The 10,188-nt window shown below is 39.1% G+C and overlaps 1 protein-coding gene across 1 annotated transcript; it reads left to right on the top strand.

The window, feature by feature from the left end:
* Positions 1 to 5,863: 5,863 nt before the first annotated feature.
* LOC308297373 (C-reactive protein-like) lies at positions 5,864 to 8,067 on the top strand (the record flags this gene model as incomplete). The annotated part of the gene is made up of 3 exons (XM_080740785.1): positions 5,864 to 5,916; positions 7,173 to 7,470; positions 7,855 to 8,067. 3 exons carry the CDS (start codon positions 5,864 to 5,866, stop codon positions 8,065 to 8,067), a joined length of 564 nt encoding a protein of 187 aa, XP_080596911.1.
* Positions 8,068 to 10,188: the final 2,121 nt, after the last annotated feature.

The following is a 10,188-nucleotide window of genomic DNA, read 5'->3' as shown; positions in this document are numbered from 1 at the left end:
TCATAGTAAATAGTATGTTTTTAATACTTTAGTTTTACTTGCACTACCTTTACCATCAACGGACACATCTACTGTTTGGTAAAGCATGTTTTCAAAAAAGTATTTGACCATTATAGATTTATTGTTTTCAATGAGAAATATGGACTTAAAATGTGCAAACCATCAAAGGGTTAAACTATTATACATCTGCCTTCAGGTCCTTTACAGACCTCACCAGGAACCATGCCTTGTTCTCCCTGGCCGTCCCCGGTAATGCCAACGCTGCCAACGCATTCCTCATCTTCGTTAGGAGCACGACTCTGATCGGTCAGCATGTTGGAAGACCAAATGCAAATTTTGACGTGCAACAGTACACAGTTAACACCTGGCGCCACTTGTGTTCCACCTGGAATAGCACAACTGGACTGGGACAAATGTGGGTGGATGGAAAACCCTCTTCCAGGAAATTAATCACTTCTGCAGTCATCAGCGGAACCCCAAGCATCATACTAGGACAGGTAGTGTTGTATAGCTGCAAAAGTAAATCTTGTCTCTAAATATTTTATTCCATATATCAGATCATAGCTGTGATACAATAACAGATACATGGGTAACTAATAACATAAAATATATATTTTTGAATGAACATTGTATATTCACAATGTTTGAGTTATTGCCTAAAGTTATTTCTATTCTAAATCAATATTCCTATTTTCTATTGGCTGTTCAAGTAGCTGTAGAATTTACCATTAGTTTCCTTACAATAACTTTAACACTAGGTTTTACCTGCCTTCAGGTGGTCTTTACAAATAAAACTAGGCTATAGAACATCCAATGAAAAATGGTAGAAATGTAGTATGGTTTGCTTTAATGTCTATTTTGGGTACATGAAACCATATTAATGCTCCCTCTAAGATTGATTCTCTTCCATGCTTGCAGGACCAGGACTCTGTGGGTGGTGGGTTTGTTACATCTCAGTCCTTTGTTGGGATGATGACTGAGGTCCACATGTGGAACTATACCCTCTCGCCCTGTGAGATCCAGAGGTATGCGGACGATCTCAACTTCACCCCAGGGAATGTGATCAACTGGAGGGCTCTGGAGTTTGGGATTGTAGGAAATAATGTGGTGCTGGAAGAGAATCAAAAAGGCTGTGCTTAATGAATCGACTATTAGACCCAACGAGTGGAAGATTGTCTGTTCTCTGAATGATCTTCTCAAGTCTGAATATCCAAACTGTGGCTCTGAATGTCCAATGGGATTAAAAGCTATTAAACTGTAAACATGTTTCTTTCGTGTCTTTACACCAAGTAACCAAAAGGGCCATTTATATACACTTTCACATTATGTCACTCTTCAAATTGGCTCAGGTTGATTGTTCAAGTGATAGTAAAAGGCACCTGGATGTCTGCACTCTAAAGGTTCAGCTTCTGACCCTAGTCATTAAAGTGTTATCTGTACAACCAACTGCTGTAGTATTCTTAGGCATTAGTTGCCATTTGCAAAAACTAAACATCACATTTGTTTCTAAAAGTTATTAAATCACAGGCTAATAACACAGGAAATGTAGCATGACATAAATGACAGTATAGTACTCTCCTAGGTTTGAGTGCATGCAATCATTCAGGTCTGAACAAACCTAAGCAAGAACCACTTTCAAGTTTAAGTCCCTTTTGTAATAAGCAAAGTGCTAATGACCCAGTGTGACTATAATGCAAGGTTTTAATGCAGACGGCTGCATACCTGGCGGTATGGAAATTTTTACATTTCATGAAGAGCTATACTGTATATGCACATGCATGATCACAATTCTTGAAAACTTGTGCTGGACCCCCAAACAACCTTGAAAGGTAATTCACACAGAAGGCCTATAATGCTCTCCCTTGCTTAACGCACATTTCGCACATTTCCCCCTTGTCAACCCAGCTGTGTGCACCCAATGAGGGAACGCAATATATAGGGAAATATATTGATGAATTTACTTCTTAAGAGTCCCTTTTGTATCTCTATGCCAGCCAGGCATTTCCAGTGCTATTCGTTATTGTCTAGAGATTTACTTAGGCATATCTATGATTTTTTACCAAACTGTTAAAGCAAATTGTATTCTCAAATGATAAGTGCACAATCTAGACTTCCTCTTGTCACTTAAGTCCCGGTGGACAAAGGTCTCAGACAGTCACAAACTCATAGTTTGCATGCATCTTAAAGAGGTTCATCACAGCTTCAAGAAATTAGATGAGAAAGTCAGTCTGTGCCTTAAAGCCTGTGGGAAGTTGGCGAGATTCTAATGGCCCTGGGCTGACACGGGTTGGCCATAAAACAAAAAAGGAAAAGTACTGCATATTTTCTCAAGTTCTTTTTTTTATCATATATATATTTTTTAATTGTTTTTCACATATCAAATAACAATCACAATATACAGAGATACAGTACAAAATAACTACAATGAATTTTGTAATTTACTTAGGCATTTCAACTTAAGACTTCACCACACTAAATGAATGCAATGATATTTATTGCAAGAAATAGAATTATAGAAAAGTAAATGGAATTAACATAAAGAATGAATATGGTTAATGCTTTGGCGTGGGCCCCATCGGAGGATCGAATCAGACCCTGTCTGATGGAAAGCAGGGGGCTTCGGATGAATTCACTAATACATTAATGGCCATATATGGAGCGTGATATGAGGTGTGACTGACTCACTGACATGGTTTCAACATTTACCATTTTTTTTGCTCTGATGAACACTATAAAATACAATAGTTTCTTGTATGTGAAGAGAAACAAATATACTGGTTTTGTAGGAGGACATTTAAACAGGGAAAAGGCAAGTTGAATAAATGAGATCAGCAAGCGTTAACACAATGCCACCTTGTCACCTCATTTGGTTTCTGGTCTAAAGGCTTATTTATAATTTGTCGCTATAGACACCTATATTTTAAAATGCCTTTGATGGCAATTAATGTAGTGAGAGGGCACCATTGGGCAAGTTACTTTAAACGTGTAACTTCATATAGTTTACTGCTTTCAAAAAGTTACTTAGTTGGCAGTGATGCTTGAAGACGAGTTCAATTACAACCATTACCAAGTTGTTATGTGTGATGAAGAGTGATACATTTAACAGATTCAGTAATTTTAACATTTAACAAGCAGAGACTTGTAAAGACAGCAGGGGCGTCAATTGGGTATGGCAGGGGTATGCAGCTGCCATACCCTGGGTCCAGGCAGGGGGGACAATAAAAGTTACCTTTAAATATAAATCCATGAATGTCTCTTTGTCTATCTGTATTAGGATGTTGTTAAATTACAGTAAAATAACTACTACATTTTACAAAAACTTTAACAAGGTATTGTGGCACATTTAGGCTACTAACATGCCAAGTGTAGCTGCACTTGAAAAACCGTTCCAGGCTGCCATATCCAGCCCAATAAACCGTAGAAACAGGGGAAAAAATCAGTCATGTTGCCATACCTTAGCTTTTTCTGAACTGACGCCACTGAAAGACAGACTGCCATTCCCACTCATTTTTTATGTTCAATTATGTTTAGTTTTTCCTGATTGCCTACATATTTATTATTTCTGATATGCATTCTCATCATACTGCTCATTACCATGATTTTATGTTGCAGTGTATTGACAATCTTTTAATAACGATCTCACCATTTATCCTTTTGTTACAGCCTGATGGCCAGCACCAAACATTGTAATGCTAGTATGCTAGCCACACGTGTATTAGGAGTTTGCATTTATCATCTTGACATAGTTTGCATTTTATATATATTTAATTCCACATACATTAAGGTTAATTCAGGTTACAAATGACTCAGGCAATAGTTGGTTTAAAACATACACATTTATTTAACAGCGGTCCGAGGCTCATTGCTACCCAAACACATACTTGCCACCTCCTGTCATTGGTCTGATCCTCCTAAAAGAGTCACACATGACTCCAGTGCTCCTTTTATAGTTGGGAAGGTAATTGGAACATACCACCTGGCAGGGGTGTTTGAATGGTGACAAAATGTTTATTGATAATACAAAGCGTGATTTCTCTATTTCACAATAAGTAACTAGTCATCAATGGAAAGGATAAAGGAGTAGTTCACGTATATCTAAAGGAAGAAACCATATCTAAAGGAAGAAACGAGACGAACAAGGAAAAAGGAACCTGCTGATCCACAGTCTCCACCCAGAGGAAATATAAGAGAGGCGATGAGTCTACAATCTCACACAGCAACCTGACAGTCACACAGATCAGCAGCACAAGGTAAGGTCAAGACACGAGCAGAATAGTTTGTTAGGCTACTGTGATTGTTTATTAGTTATAATTAATAGGCCTACACCTTTTACTTGCAGTCAAAGCAAGTCATTTGTGGTCTGCTATTCATAGAAGCCTGCAGGCAGTAATGCTAATTTAAATCTATTCATGATATCTATTTGTATTCTTTCATGCCAGATGAAGTTCCTCCTGCCATTTGTGATGTTGGTGGCATGTGATGCTGATTATATGTCTCATCATCATACTCACACACATACAGAAGGTACACTTAATTATAAGATTTTGGTTGCAGTTTAACATTCTAGACCCACAGCCATACAGGAAGACGGGCACATAGAACCACAGTGGAACAAATTGATGGATAGATTTGATTTACTTAAATGTAGAATAAGATGTTTGTTTTTTAGATTAAAGACAAAGCTCTATAGTATATAAACTTTATTACACTGGAGCTAAAGAGGCACTCATGCCTCCAGTGGTAGACGTACCTGACAGAGCTATGTCCAGGGTCTGTCATCTGACCAATTAATCCATTCAAGGAGCGATCCAGTCTGCACATGAACTTATAAGTCAGGTTCCTCAATAGAGCCATGAAGGTGGTGAGATCCAAAGTAATGAAGAGCTCACTGGCCCTTGTGCTCCTGTTTTTTTAATGTGAAGGAAGTCATTGTAGGCTACTTGCAGCTTTTTCCATAAGCTCTTTCTTATACTTCCTTCTTTCTTATACTTCCCACAGAGGTGCAGTGTATATAGAGGGGTGCAGTAAGCTCTAAACAGGTTTACCTTAACATCAGTAGTACAATGGTGACATTTACGAAACAACATATTTGCTTGTACATAGAGCGTCTCCTCTGTCTAGACATATCCTCATCATCCTCGCAGCTGTGATAGTGATTGGTAATCATTGCCATAGTGTTTGTTCAGTAACCAGGCTCTCTTCAGCTCTTTAAACAGAAAATTACAACTTCAGGTGGTTTACCAATTTATAAACTCCAGTTCCTATATGGTCTGCCCATTTATTTGTCTCTCCTGTATGAGTTCTTTGTCCTGAATGGTAAGAATGTTTTGTTTACTAAAGAGCTGGAGAGACTGGGAGACCCCTACTTGGCACACTCTAGCAATTCTCAGTATATAGAGCTATTCAACACTTGAAATATTTTAACTTAATATCACTTACCATTAATTTGAGTTACTCTTCTTTCCTCTTGATGCCAGTGCCATCCATTAACGTATAATGCATTTAAAAAAGCCTACATTGCTGTCGGGTGGAAACATTATAGGAGGCATGCAGTCCACCACCAAATCACTGTAGATGTGCTTTTTTTCAGTATGCATTCATGCATTCCCAGCTTATATAGCAAGGTCTAGCTGTTCAAAAGTGTTTTATATTATATTTACATTTTGACTATTGTGCCCAAAGTGTAAAGGCACATACGGCAACATTTAGAGCAGCCTAGTTTTTTCTTCTCAGATGCAAATTTTGGTTTTAATTTGTCATTTTCTGTTTAGACCTTACAGGTAAAATGTTCACCTTTGCAAAACAGACCAACACATATGCCGTGACATTGATGCCACCCGGGTCAGGGGGGTCATTCGGGCCAATGCATGTGCCACGGCATCAAAACTCCATCGCAGCTGTGACCGTTTGCCTGAGGTAAGTTCATAGTTGAGATATAGGTGTAACCTTAGTTATATCACACAAACATGAAACGGTAAAGACGGCCTTCTGCAGGAACCGTGTGATTTGGGATGATTGGACGTTGCGTATGTATATGGAACAGTGAGTTTTACAATTCGGGGCATATGGGTGTACATGAAATGGCTTTTGGCTCTTATCATCACATTGGTTTATAGGTCCATCAATGAGTGATGGACCCAGGGATGTATTTGATTCTATGACCTATGGTTCAACAGTTGAGGCAAAAAATGCCAAGTGGCTTGTTTTAGCGTCAGTGCTGACATGGAAACACATTTTTAAAAATGGTTAGAGGTTCTTCGTTTGCCTGCTGCGAAGTATTGGTCAGGGACCCACAAGCCCAAAAGCTCAAGGAATGGGGTTGAACCTGTCATGCCATACTTTTTATTTCTGTTTATCTATTAGTTTGGTCATTAAGGTCCACAGAATTGAGAGCCCGCTCTGCCAGAAACATCGTGAAAAAAGGTTATGGCCATTTGTATATTCACTGTCCCATTGACTCCACTATACAGGAAAAGAAATATTAAAACAAGAAATAAATCTGCTTTAAGTAACATGTGATGGGTCAAACTAGGGGTTCTTCATAATTCTGAATCCATTGCAAGCATTTATTAAGAAAAATATTCCTTGGGCTAAATTTCGGCCCCCCAAAAATGTAAAGTGATGAGCCATCACAAAAATCATCACTTTTCAGAGTTTTGTGGGGCCGATATTTTGCCCTAGGAATGTTTCTCATGCAAAACGAATGCTTGCAATGGCTTCAGAATCATGAAGAACCCCTAGTTTGACCCCTCACATGCTACTTACAGCACATCTATTTTCTTTTTTCATAGTTTTCTTTTCCTGTATAGTGAAGTCGATGGGACAGTGAATATACAAATGGCCATAACTCTTTTTCGCGATGTTTCCGGCAGAGCAGGCCTCTCATTCTGTGGACCTTAATGACCAAACTAATAGATAAAATAAAAAGTACGGCATGACATCACAGGTCCTCTCCCATTCTGAGCTTGTGGGTCCCTGGCTATATGCAAAGTTTGACATCTATCGGTCAAACTGTGTTGGAGTTGCCCCTGTGTGCTGTGTGTAGGCACACGGGGGCACCTGGTGGAGATATCCAGACTCAGACTCTGAATGTTAGGATTACTGTATACTGAAAGTTCAACTGACTAACCAGAATGTTACTGACCTTAAGAATATTATACATCTGCCTTCAGGGCCTTTACAGACCTAACCAGGAACCATGCCCTGTTCTCCCTGGCTGTTCCCGGTGATGCCCATGCTGCCAACGCATTCCTCATCTTCGTTAAGAGCCCGACTGAGATTGTTCTGCATGTTTCACATCACAATGCGAATTTTTACTTTGAGTACACAGTGAACACCTGGCACAGTGTGTGCGCAACCTGGAATAGCAAAACTCGCCTGGGACAAGTGTGGTTGGATGGAAAACCCTCTTTGAAGAAATTAATCCCTTCTTCAGCCATCTATGGAGACCCAAGCATCATACTGGGACAGGTAGTCTTTTACGGCTGCATAAGTGAATCTTCAATCTATAAATGTTTTATTCCATATATCAGATCATAGCTGTGATACAATAACCGTTATATGGGTAACTTAAACTTTTTTTCTTTTCTTTTTTTTTTCTTTTTAATGAACACTGTCTTTTTTTTTTATGAACATTGTCTATTCACAATGTTTGCGTTACTGCCTCAAGTTATTTCCATTCCAAATCAATAGTTCCTGTTTTTCAATTAGTTGCTCAAGCAGCTTTAGAATTTACCTTTGGTTTCCTTACAGTAAAACTAGGTGGTTGCATGTCTCCAATGAAAAATGGCAAGGGTACATGAAACCTCATCGTTACTGCTCCCTCTAACATTACAGTATCTTCCATGCTTACAGGACCAAGACCATGTGGGTGGTGGGTTTGCTGCTTCTCAGTGCTTTGTTGGGATGATGACTGATGTCCACGTGTGGAACTCTGAGCTCAAGCCCTGTGAGATCAAGAAGTACATGGACAATCGCAGCTTCAAACCAGGGAATTTGATCAACTGGAGGGCTTGCGGGTATCAGCTTGCAGGAGAGGTGGTGCTGGACGAATACTGTGCTGTTTAATGAATCTCAACTATTAGACCCAGCGAGTGGAAGATGGTCTCATGTTCTCTGAATGTGTGTAAAAGTGATCATCTCGATACCGATTATCTAAACCGTGGATCTTGAATGTCCAATGTGATTAAAAACCATTAAACTGTAATCACGTTTCTTTTGTCTTTACACCAAGTAACATGTCACTATATCATTCCATGTCACTATATCGTTCATCCATCACTCTTCAACTTAGCTCAGGTTGAGTGTTATTAAATTGATGGTAAAAGGCACTCCTTGAAGTGTTTCAGCTTCTGACCCTTGGGTCATTAAGGTGTTATCTGTACAACCACCTGCTGTAGTACTTAGACGTTGCCTTTTTGCAAAAACAACTAAACGTCACATCTCTTTCTGGTCACAAATCACAGAAGGCTAATTACACAGGAAATATGGCATGACAGAATAGCAAGAACCAGTTTAACGTAAATGTTCCCTCTTGTAAGCAAACATTTTTAAATCTCATGAAAACAGGTATACTCTATATGCACAATTCTTGATATAACCTGTGCTGGACCCCCAAAAAATCAACCTTGAAAGGTATTTTACAGTATAATGCTCTCCCCAGGTCATGTTTGGAATTGTAACAGCTGATATCAGTATTCCGGTACAAACCTGTGGGCTGCATGTGGCCCCCGGACTGCCAGTTGCCCATGTATGATCTAGACATTCTAGAGCTTTACTTGGGCCTATATTAGATTTTGACCAAACTGGGAAGAAAGCTAATTGTATTCTCAAATGATTTGTGCACAATCTAGACTTCCTGTTGTCACTTTAGTCCTGGTGGACAAAGGTCTCAGACGGTCACAAACTCAGTTTGCATGCATCTTAACTCATTTACCGCCTCCCCCGATAGTCCAGAGAAAATGCCAATGTCCCTCTCTGCCAGGCCCGATAGTCCAGAGAATTTGCTTTTATATAATGTAATGTTTAATTACACTCTTCCCCAGCCTGTGACATAAGTTTGAGCTTTCTGTCATAAAGGGAACCAAAAATATCACTCATCAAAGTAAGTGTGTTTGAAAACAAGAGTGTAATGTATAAATCTCAATAAAAATTGATAAATCTCCCCATAACGGCGTGCAGAGGGATGTGGGGCAGGGACGTGCAGAGAATGTTAGAGAGGCAGGGGCTGACATTTCTAAAAGGGCATTTTGATGGAAAATTCTCTTGAATGCAGCCTTCAGTTATGGTATGGAAAGGGGACATTTGCATTTCTTTTACCAAAAAAATAAAATAAAAATGCATTCATAGTCTGAAGAGGGCACTTTTTACAGAGGGATAAAAGGGCAGGGGCTCAAGCCCCCTTTGATGTCTATGTGTGCACGTGCCTGGTGCGGGGCTAGCAGAAGCAACAACGTAAACAGAGCAGCTGGATCTGAGACCATTCTGCATAAATCAAACAAAATCCAGTAATATTTTCTGTATTTTCTGTATATCTGCTATTTTTTAATAGCCAACACAAAAATGTTAAATGACATAGATGCTCAGCGCATGTTGGCCACGGAATGGAAAGTATGGTTTGTAAAAACATACACTGTATTTTAAACACTGTATTTTAACAGTGAATTCATGTTTTCAAATAAATGAGGTGGAGTAAAATTACAACATTTGGATCTGAGATGTAGTGGAGTAGAAGTACAGCACTTAAATGAATGTACTTAGTTACCTTACACCATGGTGATTTTGATGCAAGCAAGGGCTTGTAACTTTGGTTAGAGCAGAGCTAACTTTAGGTTTGCGATCTTATTGTGATTGCGGACCCCCAGGCTGTGTTGATTGAACCTTGATAATTTTACAGTATGCATTCATTCATGCAGATTGTATAGCAAGGTCTATTCTAGGTGTTATAAAAAAGTATTGTTTCATATTAGTTTGACATCTTATTATGCATAATGTCTATTGAGCCAAAAGTGTAAAAGCACAGACGGCATCATTTAAGAGCAGCCCCGTTACGTTGTTGTTGTTTTTTTCATCTCAGATGCAATTTGTTTTAATCATCTGTCATTTTCTGTTTAGACCTTACAGGTAAAATGTTCACCTTCCCACTGCAGACCAACACACATAGCGTGAAATTAATGACGTCTCAAGACT

This window comes from Nannobrachium achirus (assembly GCF_963921795.1).
Source record: "Nannobrachium achirus genome assembly, chromosome: 2".
Classification (NCBI taxonomy): Eukaryota; Metazoa; Chordata; class Actinopteri; order Myctophiformes; family Myctophidae; genus Nannobrachium; species Nannobrachium achirus.
Note: the sequence above shows the minus strand (reverse complement) of the source record. Positions and strands in the feature narration are given on the sequence as shown.